Genomic DNA, 22,273 nt, shown 5'->3' with positions numbered 1-22,273 from the left:
CCCTCTATCATGTCTGTTAAGAGTACTTGCTGGATCTGTTGTGGCAAGTGGTCAGTGGACTCTAGTTACATTAATGTCTATGCAGAAACCTGCCTTCTGGTCCCCCCATGCTCTGATCTATTCTGCCTATTTTCTTTAAATTGTGTGCTTTACCAGACAGTGCTGAAACTGGCTTTTTCCCTGTGGAATATTCTTGCTTCCATATGGCCTTGAGTGGATCCACGTGTTTAAATCTTGACATGGAAGCAAAATTTATTTTTTCACATCTGTCCTTGTATTATTTTGTTGCAGTGGTGAAATTATAGGGAGTTCGCTAGGTGATGTGTTAGTGGTGGAGGGGGAACCCTCTCTTCTAGCATTATCCTATGTAGGATTGTAAAACATATGAAGATCTTCAGACCTGTTTATACTTACTTTCAATTAGATCAACTCAAAGCACCCTGGATGATTCCCCTGCTGACAAAGCTCCTCATAAATAAGTCCAAGCTGAAGGCTTGCTCTCGTGAAGCAGTTTTAGATGGGACAGATATTGGTATGCAGCCTACTGCATAGAGGAGCCAACCTTGTCTCCTACTTTATCCTCTTAAATATTGGGCAGACATCACAGTTTATCTAAATGTCATCATTTGATGATCTTTATATGCAGGCTACCAGTTACAACTCAGTCACTTGCTCAGTTTGCATTCTTTCATTGGCACGTTTTGAGTGTTCATTGAGAAGCATATGACTCATTTTGCCTCAATCTCTGTTCCCCTTCAGTAGTCACTTTTGGTTAGTCATGTCTCTGGCTGAAATGCCTTTGTCTTGGATTCCTGTCTGCTGGATACTGAGAGTGATGCATGTAACATCCTGCTTCTTTCTCGCCCTCCCTTTTAATGGACCCCTTCTGTCAGTCAACAGAAGTACCACATAGTCAGAATCACATTGTACATCCTGTAAAAGGATACTACTTTTTACTGGTGTCAACAAAACAGGCAGTATGACCTCCTGACAGGTCAGGTTATACTACTTGGGACTTTTGGTCTGCTAAAGATGCTTGTCTTGCATAAATGTTCTCAAGGCGCAAGGAGTTTGGAAAACATGCCATGGGTTTCTCTCTGTCATAAGGCATCAGTTGCAGGTGATGACTTAACATGACTAAAACAGTTTCCGTAAATAAAGAGAATTCAAATTCCCCCTCTTATAACACTTGGAGGTTCACTAGTTCCTGACGCATCTATAATTGGAACTAGTGGTTGGCAATCTGCTCGCAGGCAACACTGACTATCCTAGTTGTATGAGACATTTTAGGTGATACATCATGACTGAGGCATTCAGGATGCCGTTACTGGGTGCCTTTTTTGTTTTTCCATTTGGCATTTAGGGATGACCTGAGATCAGCCTCTTTGAGATCTAGGAGAATAATGTTGATTCTTCTGTTCCACAGCAAGTCTATTTCCAGGGCTGTCTGGAGTTTCTCTGTTCTGTGGGGCTGACTAGCTAACGTGTCTATCTTCTGCAGGCCCCTAGGGTGTTGCAGAAGGTAATGCAGGTTGTGTCTGATGTGATTTCAGCTGTATTGGCACGACTGACGTACTCATGGATTTGGAACCTTCAGGTCTTCATGCAGGTGTCTTGACTATTGCTTTTATGAACAGCTTTCCTTTTCAGGAACTTGGAGCCCAGGAAATCTGGCCAAAGGTGGAACATCTGCATCTCATAGTGTGTTTACTCAAGATTATAGTAGGATTGTCTCAGAATTCCAGAGAGGCACCTTCTTTCTTGTTTATGAATGATAGGAAAGCATACATATGTTAGTGGTAACATGAAGTGGTAAGGTTTTCTTTGGGTTTCTGGGCAGGTCTGTTGTTATTTAGTAAATCCTTTTCTGTATGATTTTTAAAGTAGATTTCAAGAACATTAGTCCTTTGCCTTCATCCAGGTTCTTTTAACAGCCATTTAGGACTTCAGTTTTCTTTCATTGTTGTGTAAAAGTGTTCTTTCACAGTTTTCTGACCAGCTCTCAGGAAATTTCAGTGTCTATTTAGGTAGGTTCTTCAGTGCTGTGTTACATGCTGGAGAGCCTTCATTGTTACCACTGCTCATTGGAAGATTTTTCTTCCAGCCCTCTACCTTGTCCATGCATGTTCTGTAAGAGTAGTTGTCATTTGGATGCTCAGAGCAGTGTGCTAAGGGCTGAACGCAACTTATTCTTACATAAAATAGCGTTCTGTTAACCAATTTGTTACAGCCTTAAAGTGAGGAATGACCAACTAAGCTTACCTCTAAGACACACTTAAAAAATGCTTTGTTAAAAGTAAATAAATGTGAGTAAATATGAAATAACAGCATTATAAATGGCTTATGAAAGAGCAATGCACAGAATTAGAAGAGAAACCTTCTTAATCTGTTTATGTCAAAAATGAATCTCAGAGCTCTACCCCACATCTCCTTCGCCAAGACATCCAGCTAGTACATTGAAGACCTACCTCTTGGTGAGATATGCTTCACTGAGTCGTTCGTCTCTGCATACCTGATGCCTCAGTTTGCATGTACTAGGGAGAAATTCAACTTGTGTAGCATTAGTTTTTATAATTGATTGCCTTGTTGAAGTCTTCTGTGCTGTCCAGACAGATTGAAATTTTCCCTTTGCTGATTCTTTCATTCAGAAATTTATTTAGAACTACTTTAGAAGTTCTACTGCTCTAACTAAAATAAGCACCATTCATTTTCCTGAGGATGTAAGTGTTGCTTTTTAGACCAGATGTTGTCTCTTTTTCTGGATTGGTTGATCAACTGATTGACTCAGTAAGAGGTACTCTTCCCTACATGTATTTTGGAGATTTAGCACCTGGTAAATGTCTCCATGGCCTGAACTTTTTTTTTATTCAATCTATTCATTAGCAAATGTATTTGATACAAATATCTAAATCGTGCTAAATGAATGTAGCTGATTACTGACTCTTGATTACCATCCAGATGGAATTCAGCTATGAAATACCAGTAGGCTTGTTGGAGTAAATAAATAACCTTTGATATTTTTCTTCTATAGAAGTCGTCATCTTGTGCTATTCATTTGTGGATACCACAAGTCAGTGATACAAACCCATAATGGTTCATGAAACAAGTATTAACAATAGACTAACCCTTTGAGGTTATGGTCTTCCTCTCTTTATCTGTCCACAGGACTGGATATCTTAATAGCTGTTATCTCAGCAGGCAGGACTATGAAATTCAGGCACTTGAGAACTGATCCTCTTTTCCTCACTGCCTCGTTCCTTCAGTATACAGCTGAACTTTGTACTTATCTGAAGCCTGTAGCCCATGTGGTTTGAGTTGCATTGTTTGTGGAGGATTGTCCTTTGTCTGTTTTCAAAATATCCCATTCATCCTTACCAGAGACAGCATTATACAGGCTACCTTCTAATGAGCTTCATCATCTTAACATATATATATATAACTTGGCCTTCTTGAAAACATGCCTTTTTTTGGTTGTTGTTTCCCTGATGGGAAGATTCTGGGTTTGACATTTTCTCCTCAGAGTCTGTTCTGGGTCACTAGGATATGTAACAGAGCAGAGGGGGAAATTTCTAGTTTGGGGTCAAACTCTCCCTGTAGCATTTCAGAGAAATCCTTTGGGAGACCCACAGAGCTGCAAGTGGACTTCCATTCATACATTTGTTAAGCATGACACTAATTGAAGTGTCCAGCCGACAGAAAAGTTTTTAACTATCCACAGTCTTTGGGTTCTCTGATAATCCATTCAATAGGCAAGTACTGCATGCGCTCATCTGTAGTGTGATGATACATGTGGACAATCATTTAAAGAGAATAGGAACTTTATGAATGGAGATTATTTGAAATGTTCAGTCTGTATTTATGTTCACCTCCTGTATGTCTTACCTACTTCTGTGGAGCCCTTATCTTATTTTTACAGTATCTCTTTAAAATAGGATATTCATGTGGTTGAGGAGAAAGTGGCGGCTGGGAGGAGTGTGGAATTCCTTCATAAAACAAGTGGTGGAAATGGAGGGATTGGGCATGTACTTATAAGGTTCTGTTAGGGTTAACAGTCTGCCTTGGGTGCTTTAGACAGTGCTTCAGTGCAAAAAAATTGCTAATAGTGATTAGTCATCTCTTAAACTTTACATGCAGAGCTGTGTTGGCAAGGAGCATAAGAAAGTATGTAAAGCATAAGTAGTAAAAGGCGTAGCTATTAAATAAAAATTTTAGTATTGATACAGTTTTCCTGGCAAGGAGTGGCAGGGTGTTTTAGCCTTTGCCTCTTCCGTGACAAAACAGAATCAGGTAGAGGAATTTTGAACACATTGTGTCTTTGTACTCATCAGACACTCAACTGGGGGTTCAGCTTTGAGAATGATGATGTTTCTTCTCTTAAACTGCCTATAGGCAGTTTTCTTGGCTCATTCTTCTGTAAATAGATGAAAACATATGATCTGGCTGTCTCTGTTCTTACTGATCACATTGTGAAGTTACTAGACTCGTTGTAAGTAAGAGGGGTTACTGAAATCTCCTATGCAAGAGTGGTAGGGACTAAGGCTGACGAGATTTCTCCAGGGAAGCTTCTACACCAACCAGAATTGGGAAGTCCAGTCTGAGGCTAATGTTTCTTGTTGATTTTCCAGTATAATCAAGCTCCTTGCAAAAAGAGGTAAGTTTGTTGGAAATACTGTTTTCATCCTTTCTGGACCTACATAGGAACTTCTTTCAGTACTTCCCATAAGAGAATCCATGTGTTCTTTAAGGAGCTTTATCTATAGTTTCTAGAGTTGATTTTGATACTGAAATCACGAAACTGGCTTCCAAACCTTTGGCTTTTTCTGTACTTTTTTGTTCCTTTGAGTTATAGCCAGTCTTGCCACTGAGGAGTACTATTTAAAAACGGACAATGTGCTTATATTATAAATGCTTCTAAAATACATGATGAGGCTGAACCATGTGTATGTAGGACTTTGTTTCTTAAGGTTTGGTAGGTAAACAGGATCTGAGAGCCTATTGGAGTACCTTTTCTTATGTAAGACAACTGCTTCCAAAGTTTCACATTTTTGTCAAAAGCATCCTTTAAATTTTTTAATTTTTTAAACTTTATTTTTTCTTACTAAATCATTCTTTGCCAATGTATTTTTTCTACACTAATTTATAGAAAGTGGCTTTATTTTTAAGTTATTTCTAGTTTTATTATTTGTATCGGGAAAGGAAAAGCTTTCTTCATAAATTTTAGTGTTGCCTTCTGAACTCTGCTATGGAAGTCAACAAATGGATTCAGTGGATCAATGGAGTCATTGGTTCAGCTTTGGATTCATTACTCAGCTGTTATCTATTTATTTTACATAATTAAATCAACCATCTGTTGGTTGTGAGGGAGTCAAGGTTCTTGTGTTACTTTTTCTTAAGAAATAAAGAGAATTTTTCTGTCAGACTTATTTTAGATAATTGTGGTTTTTTTCCTAAAATCACTTACCAAGAATACTTACTTTTTCATTTAAGACACTGTAGCAGCATAGTTGTTTGTTTTTAGTGACTTACTGTTCATGACATGTTGCTACCACTGAAAATGTCTTTAGAGCAGACAAACCAATAAAAAGTTGAAACTCCTTGCAACTTTTCATTGAAAACCTTAAATGCAGTTGGTTAAGACAAGTGTTTATCTTTTGAACTATGGTCCCTAACACAAATTTTGCTATGGGGAAGGAGAGAAATATTAGAATCCATAAACGTCTTAGTCTTTTTGAAGATTTGAATCACATTTTCCGTTTATTTTAGTAGTATTACGGTGTAGCCAAAGCTTTTGTTTGGGTTGAATAAATACAGTTGCTTTTATGTAATAGAGGCAAGATATGGGGCATCATCTTTATTACCTGGCTGTGGATGTTGGATGTGTGAAACTGAGAGGATAAGCAAGGCTGCTGAAGAAGTGGTGCGCACAGAAGCCTGCATCATGGGAAATCTTGGCCTGAGTGAAATTGCTGGCGAGTCACTGCCAGTCCTAGCAGTTGAGAAGCACAGGAAGGTTATTGTATCATGCCACTGCCTGGTGTCAACAGTGAGTCATGGATACTTCTCCTGCTGCAAGGAGAATGATGCAAATAGATTTTGAGGCTTAAATTCTTCCTCAAAATAAATTATCAAATGTTCTAGTAAGGCTGTGGGACTGTCTTCTGGGATAATTAAGGTATGTTTAGTGTCTAGGTGCCATTATGCCTAAGTGTTACTTCATTATTGTATCAGAATGAAGTTCATCAGGGGAAGTTCAGATTGGACGTTAGGAAAAGGTTCTTCACTGGGAGGGTGGTCGGTCACTGGAACAGGCTCCCCAGGGAAGTGGTCACGGCACCAAGCCTGTCAGAGTTCAAGGAGCGACTGGATGATGCTCTTAGTCATACGGTTTAGTTTTAGGTAGTCCTGTGAGGAGCAGGGAGTTGGACTCGATGATCCTTATGGGTCCCTTCCAATTTGAGATATTCTGATTCTAATACACAGATTTGTTTCAAGGGAATTTTTTATTTTTCAGAAGAGAACTCGGAAAGAAACCTCATATTAGCAACAGCCTTGAACTATTGTATTTACTTTAAAATAGATGCTAGAGATTGTAATAAAGTTGTACTCATGTCTGTGTTACTGTAGTACAACTTTTTCAGGGTACAATAAAATATTCTGATGATCTGTATGACAATATCTTCCCCTTTTTTGAGGGGAAAAAACACGTCCAAGGAGAGGCTGATTACCACAGCAAGGCTTGTAGAGGAGAAAACCCGACTTGCTAGATTAAATGATGTAGCCAAGAGAAGAGCAAACAAACTTTTGGACTCCAAACCTCTTTTTTATGGGAGGAAAAGGGACAGAAGCAGCAATTCTCAAGCTGACAACAAATTGAGAAATTTTGCGCTTGCTACTCAGTTTCAGTAGAAAAAATTCTGGCTGGTAGCTGTAGATAAGGGGGGGGGAATATTATGGAGGGAGTTCATTACAGTAACTCTTGTGAGATAGAATTGTCTGTGAGATAGCGAGGAGATAGCTGTGGGCATGACATGGGTAAAAATATAATATGCAGTAAACCAATACTGAATTCTAAAAATCACAGACTAGGTAAAATATTGTTTTGAAAGTACATAATCAAGATTAATTCACCTTATTTGTTATATGCTTCTATATAGTTTCAAAGATTTAATACGAAAACAGCAAAGCCTAAAGAAGGACTAGAGTGCTGAAAGCTGTTTTTTGTTTATCAGCTGGTAGAGTTATCACCTCTCCATACAAATCATGTGCTCAGACCTTTTACACCATGAGAACAGTAATGCTTTCATGAAAGCCTTTATTCATTCATTATTTATTGCTCTCAATCCTTTTCTGCTTTAACAGTTTGATTCACTATTTATATTGTGGTTGTTTTTAAGAGTTAGTGTTGTATTATTCTGGTTGTTATACCAGCACGTACATCAAAATGACAGTTGTTGCCTGAAGGATTGATAATATAGGTTTGAGGAAAGCAATGGTGGGAAAGTGGTACGATTGTGATTTTTTTTATTAATAGAAATGTGATTGTGTCATTTGTTCAGCTGTTTTCCAGAGCTTTTTTAAAAATTATTTTATTTTAATATTGCCTAAGGAAAGGTTACATTTGTATGGTTTTAGTCCCCTATTATATATTCCATTCTTCTGACTGTAGCTGTGGTTTGAGTTTATAAATCACATTTCACTAGTTCGAGTAGTGTTTTTTTTTTTTTAAACTTTTTTTCACCTATTCCATCTAATATACCATTTGAAGGCATTCAATAACTGGCTATTTTTCAACTGCTATCACTTAAATTAAAACAGTTCAATTGCTACTGATTTTTTTTTTTTTTCTTGAATTGTTCGTCATAGGTTAAGCAAGAGGAGCTGCTCTGTCTGTTCCTTGTAAAACTAATCAAATAATGGGATTGATTTTATTTTTAGAGTAGTCTATCATGTTACCAGGTATTCTTTTACATTTATTGAATGTTGTATATCAGGATTTTTAATGGGGTTTTTATCAGAAAACAAAATCAGAATAAAAAAAGAACAAATTACTAACTGTGACCAAAAAAACCCAACCCCAAAACCATGCCTGCAGTGGAATGCTGAACTTTAAACGTGGCTTTTATTTTGTGATGTAGGGATGCAGATGAGTTAAAAAGAATGGTATGATTGAGGTACGTAATCTATGAAAATTAAAGTACAGACATAAATGGCGTTCTTTTGTGAAAATCAGATAAATTGAGATAAATGTTAGAAAAAGATAAAATTGTAGAAATCTTTTGTGTGCATAGCTAGAAACAGAGAGACAGATTTAGAGGCATGATGGATTTCTGCTTTCCATTTGTTGGACTAGTGTGTAGTTCAAGAATTTGGGGCTCTTCATTTCGGTCCTGAGTTTGTAAATTGTCTGCTGACAATCTCCATAGCAAAAGTATCTCAAAGCAAGTTACCAACAGACTGTTTTAATGATGAGTAAAACATATGTTAATGTTAAGTGAAATCTAAAAGGAATGCAAGGATTATGAAATTCAGGATTGTGGGGTGGTTTCTTAGTAATATGTTCAGGGTTTCTTTGTTGATTAGGTTGATTAGGTAATACAAGTCTTCTGTCTAGTAAAGCTCATCTAGGCATCCATTTGTCTGAGTGAAAAAAGAGCTAAACTTTGCTACATTTAACTTTTATTTAACTTTTGGTCTGTTTCCTGCCTAATGAGTACTGTCTGCAAAGGCTACAGGAAAGGGGTGTGTGGAGGGGGGGAGCATATGGGATTATTTCTCAGGGAAAACACAGCAAGTTGTTCTGAAATGTGCCTTAAACTTTGCATTTAAGTAAGTATCACCATTGGCCCTTCAGCCTTGCACTGAGATGGATTAGAAAGAGGGAGTCCCTTCCGTAATTCTTTCTAGGTCCCAGAACATACCCAACAAATGAGAATTTGGGGCTTCAGAAGCCGCCTTGTTCTGTTTCCCTGAAATAAAACGCATAACACTAGACAAATGAGCTTTCCAGATTTTCAATGCTAGAAGCCCTTTTCAAATATTTTTTTTGTCGTTCTGAATTAACAGACTCTTATAAAACATGTAGCTCTGAGATTAATATATGTGTTCAGACACTTGTGCCACGCTTAAGCTATTGCTAGAGTTGGTGCATTGACGCCTCGAACTCACAACAAGGAATTCCATTTTCTGTTCTGTCTTGACAGTTGTTCATACAGATGTATCAACAGATTAAGATGCTTCTCTGAATAATTTTTAAATGCAGAGCACTTGGTTACAAGATGATTTGCATAAATGCACTTGAACCAGAACCAAAAGACTGTATTGTCTAGCATTTCTATCTATTTTATCTCTATTTATGCAGATCTTGAACAGTTATGTATTCTCAGTCTGGTATATAAAGAAGCAAGGGAGTTCAGTCATTGCTCTGCATGAAGCCTAACAGCATGACATACTGCTTGAATGACCATGTAGTAATGATTAATGAGTAAGTAGTTCCTGAAAAGATTTATTAAGAGCCAGTATTTGTTCAGTGAGAGATTTGCCCTAAATGATTTTACCAACGCAGTCTATACCAACTGTCCATTTTGGTCCATGGGCAATGCAAGACTATTCTGTGTTAGATAGTTTTATACTTACTACAATGAACTCAGATCTCCTTTATGTTCTTCTATCTATTCCCTTGATTCCTAAGTGATGTGCAATGTTAGACAGGACAGTATTAAAGCTTTTCACTGACAAAAGTCATTCTAGCTGTCAGTTCTATTGCAGATACCCATTTTGGCTTGTCTGATTCACATTCTGATCAGATGTATTTCTGATGTAGACTAAGAACCCAACTTATTGCACCTGGTGGCTTGAGTGTTGGGTGACTGAGCACTGCTGCCAGAAGGAATTGCCTCTTGCTTTGAAAATTCTCGTACCTAGCAGAAAGATGTCTGCAGGGAAGAACCACTCTTAGGAATGGAAAAACTCTGCTGTTTAGGTATTTTCGTCACATTCTAGGATTCAGTAAAGATCTTCATAATGAAAATCCTTGACTTTGTACTTCCAAAGCAGCATGTGAGCCTAGCATCTATCACTATCATGATACATCTAGCAGAAATTTGAATGCCTCCTATTCAGGTAGGTTGTGCTAGGCCTCATCATTTCCAGAGCTATCCAAGTTCCCCTTCATGCTTTCCTGTTACTTATCTCTTGAACTTCCTCAAGGCGGTATTGTGTTGCCTCTTAAAGGTCACAGAAAGCTCCTTTAGAACTTAGTGTAATGTGCTGTGTTCTGCTTTGCCGTCAAAGGTGCCACTGTCATTTCAGCACGAGGGTAAGTGCCAGAACATTTTGATCAGAGGCTTTTTATATGTTCTTTTACAGGGACAATGATTATTGCAGCCATATTCTAAATTTATCCTGAAATTCCAGTAATGCATTTGATCTGCCCGTCTTCCCAAAACTATACTCAGCATAAGAGACTTGACATATCCAGAAAAAAACATTTTCAAGTCTGTTCCTTTGTGAGTGTAGCCAATGTTTCATGGCAGAGAGCTGAGAAGATAACATGTATCATGTCAAAGAGCCACAGGTTTGAAAAGGCTTAGCTGAGTCTCACTGATGGTTGCTGCTATTGTAAATTTTCTTAAAAATGGATTTCTATTTTCTTCCTCCTTGCATTTCAAAGAAAATGAGAAAAGTTATGAAGATGGAAGGGATGCATATCTTCCATTTGGCAAGAACTTGACTTGCTTGTGAGAACTTGAAGCCCTAATTTTGCAAGATAGACTTAAAATGATTGCTGCCATTGTGGCTGACTGCTGTGCATTGATAACTCTAAAAATCCCCATGCTTCTTACTTCAAGAATGGACAATGAATGAGGGTTTTTTTTTTCTGTATATAGCAGTGCACAAATTATAGTCCTCTACAGTGGCTGATGATGTACCTGGGTACTGCTCTTGTTTCAGCTATCATTTTAGGCCTTTTGGATTTTGGGCCAACTGAGTATGAAAGTCTGCAGTTGTACCTTATTGTGGCTTAAAACAAGAAAACCACATGCAAATGCTTTTCCAGGAAGCTTGTTTTACTTTCCCTGAAGAATTGATGATATGGCAAATATGAGAAGATGCAATGCTTACAATTATGTATGGATAGAAAGCAGTTAGGAAGGCATATTGGAAAGACTATGAACAAGTAAAGCAAGAATGAAAGTATTACCATGACATAACCAAATTAGTCCCATCTTCTTGTGAAACAGTGGGATGACGTGTGGGGCATACCGGGCCTCCGCACTCTGTAGTCATCTCCCTAAGATGACTTTTGCCTTGCAAGGTTACTATCTAATCAGCAGAAGGAAAATTATAAGCAGGCTGGCAAAGCCTCATTCTACACATGGTCTGTGCAGCTGAGAGGCAGCAGCTAGTTTTTGCTGTTGGTTATCTCCCTATCTTGGTTGTGCAAAGACTCCATTGGCAAGAACTTTCAATGTGTCACAGTACAGCCATATGTTGTTTATGAGATCCTGAATGTCACGTGTTCTATTATGTGACAGGATCAAGTCCTTCGTGCAGTCTTCTCATATTTGTGGCCATATCTGGTCATCTGATGCTTTTCTTGCTCAAGTAAATGCCTTTAAAAAGCCAACAGACAAAGTGCCTGTAAATTTCAAGTGTTTTCAGATTGCTGGTGAGCCACTGTCCAGGTTTTGTAGTGCAGTCTGATGGGGCTAGCAAATATTTCATTTCTTCAGCTGAGCAGATGAATATTGGGCTCTTGATATCTTATCTGGACAGTAACTCAATTTCTGGAGGCACAAGTTTGGAAAGAACACTTACTGCTGTGGTCATCAATCGATAGTCTCCAAGCATCAGGAGGCTTATGAGATCTTCCACTGTTGCTTGCAGGTGAAGGATGCCACTATGCTGTGTTCCAGATTGACAGGAAGAACAAAATATTGTATTGCTGTGGGCAAGCAGAAATTGAAAAGCTTACCATTTTATATTAAAACTATTCTTTGAAATATTACCAATTTACGTATCACAGCCTGCTTTGTAATTGTTTCTTCAGTCCTCAGCAGTCACAAGCTTGAAGTATTCAAAAAGCTTTAAAGATCAGGCCTATTTTATACCCTTACATGAGAGCTATAGGGTTTATGCATACAGATGCAGTTATTCAAAATATTTCGGTCAAAATATTCTTGTGGGACCCATGCACGTGTGCATTGAGATTTATACTGTAATCTCTCCAAACCAACTAGTACAGAAGGTGGTTTATGTTTGGGGACGGGGGGGGTGGTGGCAAGGGGAGGGTGATGTGGATAAAGTAGTCAACAGCTTTCTTGTGCATCGATTTTTCGTATAGTACTCTTTCATTATCAATCATCAGCTATTTTTCCTTTTTCGAGCATAGTGTTGATGTATGCTCATGTCTTGGAAAATACTGAACACAAGTTCAAAGGTTGTGTAGCAGAGCACCTTTTTATCTTGGATTGATTCCTTGCATCAGCTAATGGAAAGATGTATTTGCTCACCTCCCTAATAGAGGTGGCTAATAAGAATATGTTATCTCAGAAAAGCTCCTAATCTATTAACAAAATGAGTCATGTTTCATATAGATGCTATTAATTTGAAAATATTAGACATTTATACATATGTAAATGTTAAAGTTGTTCTTCCCTCAAGCATCATAATAATTTCTAATTACTTTCATGGGATGAGAGGTTCACAAAAGCCGAATTTGGCACTTAAGCTCCTATTCCATGGATGCAACATTTAGAAGTAATCTTTACCGTGGATGAAAGTGGGTGTGTTGTATACACATGCAAAATCATACAAGTTCGAATTCTGCAAGTTCTATCGTGGCTGGCCTGAATATAGATCAGTCTAATGTTTGTGTGTTGGCCTCTTTTTTTTTTTTTTTTTTTACAGAAACCTCTTACATGAGGATCCATTTTATCAACACAGTTTGTGACAAAAGAAGTTTGTGCTTGCCAGGCAGGGGAGACAGAAACTGTGAAGAATTATCTTACTTCAGTGTGTGAAACTGCATGTATGCAAGGACTCTTGTTTCTTTAGCAGCATAAGAACAAATAATCAAAGCTCATATTTGTATATAAATAAAACATGATATTTAAGTAGTGTAATGCTAACTCAATTTGGACAGCCTAGCAGGAAATAGAGGTTAAAATCAGTATGGAAATTGTCAATTCCGATGAGAAATTCTAAACATTTGCCCTAATCCCAAAATGCCTGTTCTTGAGAAAGATGAGGGGCATTTAAAAGAATCCAGTTTCTGCACTCCAGGATCATAGCATGCTGTCACTCAAAGCATGTGAAATGTAGATGCTGGGAAGATTTGCATGAGAAAAAGCTTTTGAAGCATGCTAAACTACTAATGTAGACGTACCTTTGGAAATTTAGACACATGGTAGCTGGGACTAACTGGTATGACTTCAGAAATAATTTTCCTTTGTCTTCTATTGCCTACTAGACCATTTGTGGTATCTGCCACAGAGCTCAAATTGGCTCATCCCTTAGGAAGCCAGAAAACTGTCAGAATTATGTTCATAGTTCAAAAACTGATAGATAAACTGATGTTTTTCAGAAGTTTACTAGGTTTGCCTATGCTTAATCAGAATTTTTATTCTTATCACACAGGTAAGTGCACAAATTTCTTCAGAATAAGGTATTCTATAGAAACTGCCCATATACATGCTTTATTCCTTGAAAATATAAATAGCTTGCTTTTTTCTTTGGAAGATAAGCTGCTTCATGTTTACCATAGGTAAAATCTTTCACGTGGACATTTACCACTGAATAACTGGTGTACTGCATTTATTCTGTTTTACCTTGCAGCCTTTTTTATGGATGTACCTGTACACTCAGTATGAGGTGATTGCATTGCAGTTTTGTTCTTCTGTGGCTACAGGTTTATTAGGTTGTTTCTGATCTGCTTGCTTTTGGAGTTTAAATTCATTCCTGCAGGGTTACTTCTGGGTTGGGTTTTTTTGTACAGACAGGGGCGAAGGAATTAGGCTGCTGCACACTGCCCCCTTAAACCAAATGACTCATTTTGTGTGAGTCTAGTTCAGCTGACAAATGTATTACTGAAAACTTAAGCTCTTTATCTATAGTGCTTTTTTTACCATCTTGCCCTTCTGCTGTCTCAGAGATAATGCAATGTATGCTTGTCTTTAAAATACAAGTCTCTTTCTTTGACTCTCACAAATTAAATCCTATTAAAATCATAGCTGTATTTTCTGTCTAAGCTAAACATTGTAAAAATCACCCATTCATTTCCACTTAAATAAGGGTTTTGAATCCCCTGATCCATCTTAGAGGGAATATGTAGCATTTCTGGAACCAGCAAGTTCTGTTTCATCACAGCCCTGCTGGACACCTGACATTAGCCCTTTTTTCAGTTTCTTTGCGTGGGCTGCAGCTGAATGTCAGCAGGGACTCCCTCAGACAGCCAGGCCTTTGCTTCTGCGGTGCATTCAGCAGAATCTATTTCCCAGAAATGCCGCCAAAATATTAACTCTTTGAGAATGGGAGAGAATGATTTCCCATAGAGACCAAATCTTATTCTAGCATTTGGCATGTGATCTCTTTTGAGCTGAATGTGGTTCATCCTCTTACAAATGTTTGAAATGCTTTCATTGTAAAGAATATGAGAGGAATCGTCATAATGCAAAAGTTTGTGATTGTGCATGCAGATTTGCTGACAGGAAAAGCACCTTTAAGTTCTGTCATTTTCTGGTAATGTACATTTGAGGGTAGACCTTACTGAATTGTCCTTCTGAAATAAAATATATCGGAATTGTTGTATCTTTTCTTTCCAGAGTAGTAGCATTGTAGTGGGCATGGTGGTGTTGGGTTGACAGTTGGACTCGATGATCTTAGAGGTCTCTTCCAACCTCTATGATTCTATGATTGTAGTCCTGATGATCTAAAGACAAAAGTAAGGCAGTGTTTGTAGGTGCTACATCTATTTCAGACCTGGAAGGGCTTTTGTAGCTGAAAGCTTGTCTCGTTTTCCCAGCTGTAAAAAATAGTTGGCTGAATAAGAGATTAGCTGTAAACTGGCGTCAATTAACAAATTACATCTGTCTCTTTTTTTAATTTTTTTTTTATCCCTGGGTTGAATCCTGAAAAATAAATACAGAAATATGTGATATGTTATAAAAAATGCAAACCTGTCCTGTGTCTTTCCAAGCGCTTACTGTTTTCTACATGAAGAACAGCTTGATCACCGAGCAGATTTGCAGAAAACTGCCAAATACATGTAGATCATAAAGCTGCCATTCAGTACAGGATGTACTGGTGTTGTGGGTTAACAGTAGAAGTAATCAGGAAATTTTCAGTAGCTAAGTTTGTCAATAATATTTTTGTAAGAAATGTTTATTGAATCTGCTGATTTCAGCAAAACTTTTGTTAGGAAAAAATTTCCTCCCTGCGGAGTGGAATTTCTGATTAAAAATTAGAGAAGAGTGGGATGAGATCAACCCCTGAGCAGGAAATAGACTTGGTCAGGGATCTCACTAGAAGGTGGGAGATGCTAAGGGGTCTCTTGGCTAATTCAGACAAAGAGCTTGAACCGAGATTCATCTTCCCTTTATGACGTTGGGATGTGGGAGATGTAGGTTTAAATTCCGAAGTCAGCCAATATTCAGGTATTTGTACAAAGCAGAATCCCTCTCAGCCCCTTCTGTAAGAATATCTTGTTAGAGATCTACCCAAGGAGCCTCATCTGGGATGTATGAAGATGATGTGTAAGAGATTGAACCTTTATCTCCCAGGCTGAAGCTTTTCTAACACACCACTAAGTATTCTAGTAGGACCTCTCTTTTTCTCCCCGTCCTTTCCATCACCCCATATTCTCTTGCTCATGAATATGAGAGTCTTCAGTGTTCTCCCAGTGTAAGAGGGGAATTTTTTTTTTAAGTTGTTGAGTTTTGCAGAATGTAACGATGCTTCCCACCTCATTGTGACACATTTCTGTGACACAGTGTCATATAATTGCATGTTATGTTTTCCCTTGTTGCTGGGAAAGGGTAGGTTCTTCTCTTCCTTTTTGCTGATTGTGGACAGGCATCTCTTGAACGTACTGAATTTTTTCTTGGTATTCCAAAAATTAAAGTAATTTCCCTGGTTAACCTACTTAAAACCTACTTAGAATTTAAATCCAGGAGATTAAGGAGAACTTAACTACAGAAGCGTTTTGTGCCTAGGTGCCTGTTGTAGAACCCACAGTTCAAATTTAGGTGTTTAGACTTCTTGAATAAAGTATGGGATGAGTTATGTACCTGATTACGGTAGTTACAAAGACAGTATCTGCAGTGGGAATAGCCTAAATCAGGCAACCAAAAAACAAACGGACAAATGCGTATTGGAATCTTAAACACCATAGCTTGGTAGGTCAAGCTCTGTCTTGCAAAGATGGGTGTGGAAATCCTTTCTTTAAAAAGCATGTCACAATTTAATTCTTTCTTTCAAGATCATGCTAGTAGCAATGCTGCCTCCTTTTGATCTAAAATGTAGGGTTAGAATACAGGTCTTGGCTGTAGAGTTTCAATTAAATTCCTTTTTCTGTCCAAGTATATTAAAATGCACGTCCCCCACTTCCTTTGGAGTGGTAAGATGATAAACATTTAAGTTAATTGGAAGTATTGCTATCCAGATCTTTCTGTTCTTATGTGTTCTACCAATTAGAATAAGAAGCTGTGCTCTAGAATAAGAAGCTGTGCTCTCTTTAATATTTTCTGTCAGGCCTACTGAATCTTTAAATATTTCATGCAAAATGGAAAAGCTTCAACAGGGAGAGATGAAAAGAGCTGCCTGCAGCAAGGTTCCCAAACTCACCAGTATAGCAATAGGTACGTTGCATTATCCTGAGACCGCAACAACAGGACTGCTTTGTGAACCAAATATAAGGAACTTCTGTATCATTGGTTCTATTCATACTGTAGGTTGGAAACTCATCTAACCAATCTGCCAAGGTGTGGGAAATGTGAATTTGAATCCTGTTAGGTGGAGGCAAAGATTGAATCATGTTCTGCTACTTACAGATGTATATTTTGTGAAGGCAAACTCTGTCCCTGCGTAGAGCCCGGTTAACAAACTTCAAGTTGCCCCATGGAAGTAATACAGGCAGAGGAACATCTGGTAAGAGGTTGTGCTTGCACCTTGCCCTTTTAGGATTTACATTTGAGGTGGGCCTGAAGTGGCTTAGCTCTGTCAAGAGAAAAGTACATTGGGCATAACCAGCAAGAGACTTACTAGAGAACTGCACTCACAAAAATGTCTTTGTGATTTGCAGGTGTAGTTATAATTTGTAGTGAGGCTTAAAGACCAATTCTCATTACTTGAAAAAATAGGGAATCCTCAATGTCTGAAATAAGAGCAATAAGCTTCAAGGAAAGTACAGGTTCAACATAATTGCTTTGACTTTAATTATGTTACCTTTATTAAGCTATTTAAGAAAAGCATGATTGGTACTTATTCAGTAGAGTATGACATAACTAAGCTCAGTAGTATTAAAAGTATTTTTACTTGTTTATTTCTAGATAAGAAATTTCAACAGTATTTTTCAAGTTTGATTGAAAAATTGACCTGATTCTAGTCAGGTCCTAGAAATAGGATTAAGCATCGGTGGCTAGTATCACATGAACTTGGAAAATACTTTGCCTTTCTGAGATAGTCACTGATGTAAAAGTGAAGTCTAAGAAATGGATGAGAAGCCAGTAAGACTTGCCTGCTCCTTCAGAGGCAAAAGGATGTTTTCTTTGAAATGATATAGAAGAGCTATGTTAACTGAAAAAGTGCTTTATTTATGATGCCAACTAATAAAGGATATTGTTCCATTATTCTGAAAATCATAAAATTTTGGAAAGCAGAGAAAAGAACCCATTTTGCATACGTGTTGCATGTTGGAAAGGAGTGGGCGTCAAAAGCATAAAATAATTTTCTGTGGCGTATTTTCCAGTTATCTTGCACATAATGAAGTTTGTTCTCAGCTGAGCAGTTCAGAGAACAGTGATCGTAATTCATAAACTCGGTGCTAACCCTTCCCCTCGCCCTACCTCTTCATTTTTCCTGGGAAACTGAATTCAAGGCAGTTGCTGACCATTTATGTCCTTACTTAACAGACTGATGGATACCAATAAATACTGTTTGTCACTGGTATTAAATTTTGTTTCATATCATGTTTCTGAATCGTATAATAGATTTCGGTTCTTTGACCCAGAAGTTGCACGGGGGCTTTTCCAACTTTGGGGGAGATAATTTCTGTGGGTCTGAGACACAGTTTTTGCCTATGTAACCTGAAATGAGATTTCGCAGCAGATCAAATGGTAAAAATGCAGGAGTTTAGTTGTGGTGATTTAGTCCCCTGATGTTTATAAATAACCCAAGTTTGAGTCTGAGACAACACTGAATAGAGGAAGTAATTTCATTTAGTAGATGATGTGGTTGTTCAGAAGAAGCTCTTTTCTCGCCTGGGAGAAAGGAAATGCTGAAGTGGCAGTATGTGGAGAGGCAGGTGGAAGCATGTGGGAATTTGTTTGTTAGCTGGAGGAGCGACACACAGCTGGGCTGTGGGTAAGTAGGGCTTCTCAAATACAAATGGAATTAACTCATGTGTGGAACTGTAAAGTTGTATCTAGTGAGGTTATTGTTTAAGTTTAACGAAATTTAAGGATATTCTCTCACTACTGCTGTTGTAGTCCTACTGGCTTTGTTGGTGTTGTATAGGTACAGATGAGGCAAACCTTTTCATGAGTGCAGTAGGTTTTCTCTTACAGCTTGGTCAACATACATTAATTGAACAGATGTAGTAGTTTTGATTGCCTACCTGCACGCTGGCATGTTTGTGGTAGTGCCTCAGTTTTAAGGCTTGGAGGTTGTCTGACATTTTCACTTTGACTGTGGTTTGGACAAATGACAGTAAATGAAAATTGAAATCTTTAATTAAAAAAAAAGAAAAAAGCAATTACTAAAAAAATTTTCAAAATCCCTTGAGATACTTTTTTTCTTATACTGCTAAATGCTGACTTGAAAATAAATCTGAGCATCCACCAATATATAAACACAGTGTACCTCTTAGAACAGAGTAATTAATTATCCCCTCACCTAATATACCTGTGCTATGTTATCACACAGATTCTATAACCTAAAGTGTAGTTTTAGATTAACAGAATTAGTAACTGCCAAGTATTGTGTTGCTGAAATAGAAGAAAAGACAATTACAGCATCTGAAATCAATCATGAGGCTACGCATTTAAGCTGATTTCAGTTTATGCTGATATCATAAAGGATGGTTCCATTTCCTTCTCCACCAGCTCCTTGACTGCACGTTCCTACCCCTACTTTGCACCAGGATCAACGTTGGTGTAGTCACATCGTCAACTGGATCAGAGATCTGGCTGGAAAGACGTTTTGTTTGGTTTTGATGGGGCTGATTTTCAGCCAGGTGAAGTTTAGATCCAGTTGTCAGTGCCAGCCACCTGAGGAAGGACAGAGAGCTGGACTGTTCCTTTCAGTGGCAGCATGGACTTAGGTGAGCTGATTGTGAAACAGCACCTTTAGTTTTGAAAAGCTCTTCTTAGGCCAGAACACAAAGGGAGTGAAAGTACTCAGTCTAAATTACTGACCTTTTTAAAGAAAATGGGATTGGACTGCCTTTTTGCATTCTATACAACCAAACTAACAGTTAACATTTGTAAAACAGGTTAAAGGTAGGTAACTGTGCTGCAAATACTATCTTCTATTGTCTTTTCATAGAATCATAGGATGGTTGAGGTTGGAAGGGACCTCTGGAGGCCAGCTGGTCCAACCCCCCTGCTCAAGCAGGGCCACCTAGAGCTGGATGCCCAGAACCATTTCCAGGCAGCTTTTTAATATCTCTGAGGAATTTTACATGAAAATTGTGATAAATATAATCTTGGAGTAAGACTTAAACCCAAATCTTTTTACATCTCCTCTTTACACAAATATTTGAGTGAAATGAAGTACTTGGATTTATGTCAAACATATTAATTTGGCACCATCTTTACATTATAGACCTTAACTGTGTCTCCTGCGTCAAGCCTGATAATAGATTGTAACTAATACTAACTAACTAGTACTTTAGTCCTAGTGAATACTGGAAGTAGCTGTATTGCAGACACTGATTTTTGTAATATAAAGGTAGATCTCAGGGATCAGTCCATTTGACTTGTTCACGTTCAGACTAAATTGTAAACATGTCTGCCACTCTTAAGGGAGTAGAGATGTATCACTTGGTGCGTATCTCATCCCTGGTAATCAGATCTTTGTTCAGTGTGTTATTACTTCTTCATTATTATCTTAATACTTCTGTCTTGCAGAGAAAACAACAAATGTTTATATAAATATGAAGGCAAACCGTGCTTCTCTTATATTATCCCACTATATTAACCCACTGTATTCACAGTAGTTGAGGCAGGATTTATTGTCTTGCACAACCAGAAATTAGTTTGATCAATGATCAAAGATCATTTGATTGACTTCACATTCCTTTTTGTAAGGTGGTAATTTCTGTTCTGTACTAAAATCCTCATGCATAAAATTGTATGATGTGACCCTTCTCCCCAGTCAGCATATATCCAGTTTTCTATAGTTGTAGTTCTTCCTGACATGCCAAAGTTTCTTCTGTAAGTCAACTGGGAAATCTGTGCTACGTGTAGTGTTAGTACTGAAGACCTTGGGAGCCTTCATGGCTGATTACATTTTATTAGATGGTATGTAAATTCTGATAGTCATGTGTCCCTCTGCTTTGTCAAGATAGTAATTCTAGTCTAGGACTTGTTATGCAGAATTCTTCTATAGGGTAGGCACACATTTGGGAAAAAAAATATTTTAAGCTCTTAGCTTACTGACAAATGCCTACTGACAGTTTCCCATTTGAAATAGTGACTCACTCAAGCTCGTGGAAGTGAGAGAGTCACCTGAGTAAGAGGTTTCTAGTGTTAAGCAACCTCTACCAGACATAGAAGGAGGGATTTGAAATTTCTGTAGCATAATCCAGTTCCACCTCAATTCTGCTTTCAAAAACCAATGTTGGTCTGTCAGTGTTATGGTTTCCTCTTGGTTGGTAGTTCAGGAGGACTGACGTGGCTCATACTGTTCTCTTTATTTCTCCAGTGCAGGGAACCCTCTGATTTTATTTATTTGTTCTTTTAGCATATGCAGATGACTATCCAGGCTCTCCAAGATGAGCTTCGGATCCAGCGGGACCTGAACCAGCTGTTCCAGCAAGACAGCAGCACTAGAACCAGTGAGCCCTTTGTGGCAGAGCTGACAGAGGAAAACTTCCAACGACTTCATGCAGAGCACGAACGCCAGGCCAAGGAACTCTTCCTGCTACGTAAAACCTTAGAAGAGATGGAACTGCGTATTGAGACGCAGAAACAGACCTTAAATGCACGTGATGAGTCCATCAAAAAGCTGCTGGAGATGCTGCAGAGTAAAGGTCTGTCAGCAAAAGCCACTGAGGAAGATCATGAGCGAACGAGACGGTTGGCTGAGGCAGAGATGCACGTGCACCACTTGGAGAGCCTTCTCGAACAGAAGGAAAAAGAAAATAACATGCTGAGAGAGGTAAGTGACCAAGTTCTGGGTTCATCTCCAGTCTTAAGCTTTTCTCTGCCTCCTCTCCATTTCACAGCTCTAAGGAAAGAATCTTCTATCCTCTCTATAAGCTGTTTTTTGCATTGCAGACTTGACAGAATTTGTCCCTCTTTAAAACTTCTTATGGCTTCCTTGCGTGTGCTTTCTGGGGTTTTGTGCTTTGGGCCCCACTTTCCCCGTAGTCTCCATATGAAGCTCTGGAGGTGAATTGTCACACAGACTCTAAAATTCATTCTTCCGTTCTATTTTAGTTTGAGAGAAAGTAGCTACCTGTATTTAGGAGAGAGCTGAGAGAAATCTTTGCAGGAGTAATGGATGATTGCTCTACAGTTTCCATGGAAACAGTCGTCTTGCTGTGAAGGGTATTTGATAAAACTATTAGCTGCCCTGGATGCACAGCCAAAAAAAAGATTACTTAAAGGGACACTGCTGCACACATAGTAACTCCTTCCACCCATCCCTCTGAAAACAGAAAAGAAAAACCATTGTTATATCTGTATTGCACCTTAGGGGAGTACAATGGCAGGCATTCTTCACTATTAATCATCCTAAACTAATTATAATAAAATATAGGCTACATATAATATAAGTATCTTAGAAAAATAAAGGAAAATGAGTTGTTGTGTAGCCAGTGTAATTAAATTTC

At 38.2% G+C, this 22,273-nt stretch overlaps 1 protein-coding gene across 2 annotated transcripts in view; it reads left to right on the top strand.

The window, feature by feature from the left end:
- Positions 1-22,273, top strand: part of ERC1 (ELKS/RAB6-interacting/CAST family member 1) — a 310,978-nt gene that overhangs the window by 33,080 nt on the left and 255,625 nt on the right. For both annotated transcript variants that reach the window (XM_009332891.1, XM_009332890.1), the window contains exon 2: positions 21,181-21,597. In XM_009332891.1, the coding sequence (XP_009331166.1) occupies positions 21,181-21,597 (417 nt within the window). The remainder of the gene's footprint in view (positions 1-21,180; positions 21,598-22,273) is intronic.

This window comes from Pygoscelis adeliae, unplaced genomic scaffold, assembly GCF_000699105.1.
Source record: "Pygoscelis adeliae isolate BGI_AS28 unplaced genomic scaffold, ASM69910v1 Scaffold38, whole genome shotgun sequence".
Taxonomy (NCBI): Eukaryota; Metazoa; Chordata; class Aves; order Sphenisciformes; family Spheniscidae; genus Pygoscelis; species Pygoscelis adeliae.
Note: the sequence above shows the minus strand (reverse complement) of the source record. Positions and strands in the feature narration are given on the sequence as shown.